At 58.9% G+C, this 1,168-nt stretch overlaps 1 protein-coding gene across 1 annotated transcript in view; it reads right to left on the bottom strand.

Moving 5' to 3' along the window:
- Positions 1 to 288, bottom strand: part of DNTTIP1 (deoxynucleotidyltransferase terminal interacting protein 1) — a 4,589-nt gene extending 4,301 nt beyond the window's left edge. The window contains exon 1 of the mRNA XM_014307504.2: positions 247 to 288. Coding sequence (XP_014162979.1) covers positions 247 to 288 — 42 coding nt within the window. The remainder of the gene's footprint in view (positions 1 to 246) is intronic.
- Positions 289 to 1,168: the final 880 nt, after the last annotated feature.

Genomic DNA, 1,168 nt, shown 5'->3' with positions numbered 1-1,168 from the left:
ATGGGGCCGGGCCCGGGGGGACACCCGGGTGTGCTCACGGAGCCCGGGCTCACGGCGTGCCCGCCCGGGAGGTGCCGCCGGGGCGCTGGACGGTGTCACTGCCGCCGGTGTCCCCGCCCCGCCCTCCCCGGGGCTGAGCAGTGCCGGAGGGCGAGGCACGGCATGCCGAATCCCCTAAACTCACCCTGTCCCCTCCAGAGCAGTGCCGGAGGGCGACGTAGCGCACCCCGAGTCCATTAAACTCACCCTGTCCCCCCCAGAGCAGTGCCGGAGGGCGAGGCACGGCATCCCGAGTGCCTTAAACTCACCCTGTCCCCCCCAGAGCAGTGCCGGAGGGCGAGGCACGGCATCCCGAGTGCCTTAAACTCACCCTGTCCCCCCCAGAGCAGTGCCGGAGGGCGAGGCACGGCATCCCGAGTGCCTTAAACTCACCCTGTCCCCCCCAGAGCAGGACCTGGAGCTGGACACACGCGGGCCCTGGCCCTGAGAGCCGAGTACCTGCTGCTGGAGTGTGAATGGCAGTCTTTCATGATCTCTGTGTTTGCTCGTATAATTCCTCTTTCTGGATTCTCATTGCCTCTCTGAGCAAACATCCCAAAGCATTTCCTCATCTTGTATAATGTGTGCAGAATAGTCAAAACAACTTTTCTGTCGTTTTCCAGATAATCTTACCCCATGTTGTGGCCAAAGAGAAGCTTTTCTGTTGAATCAGCTGGGTAACAATTTGCACTGATAAAACATTTACCGTTTTGCTGGTAACGTTCTTCCTCATTCCAAGATGATTCAGTGGGAGAAACCAAGCACAGGGGATTTGCCAGAGCTCAGGGTGGGTCGCGCTGTGCAGAGCAGGGGTGTGCTCCAGCAGCCATCTCCAAGTGCTGTCCCTGTCCTCTGTGCCAGTGGGGCAGCCCTGAGCCCAGCCGAGGGGAAAGTGGCATCTCCTTCCCACCAGCTTTGCCAGATGCTCAGTCTCGTTTCATTTGTTTCAAGGGATGAGTGCACGTGGCACTTGGAGCCACGATCTAATTGGCAGGGTGGCGATCAGTCAAAGGTTGGATTCGATGACCTCAGAGGTCTTTTCCAACCTAAACCATTCTGTGGTTCTGTGACCAATGCTTGGGGGCTGTGTCGGTGCCTCCAGAGGATGTTGTGCTGCTGTTTCTCAGCA

The sequence above is a fragment of the Geospiza fortis genome, unplaced genomic scaffold (assembly GCF_000277835.1).
Source record: "Geospiza fortis unplaced genomic scaffold, GeoFor_1.0 scaffold188, whole genome shotgun sequence".
Taxonomy (NCBI): Eukaryota; Metazoa; Chordata; class Aves; order Passeriformes; family Thraupidae; genus Geospiza; species Geospiza fortis.
This window is presented reverse-complemented; position numbering and strand designations above follow the sequence as displayed.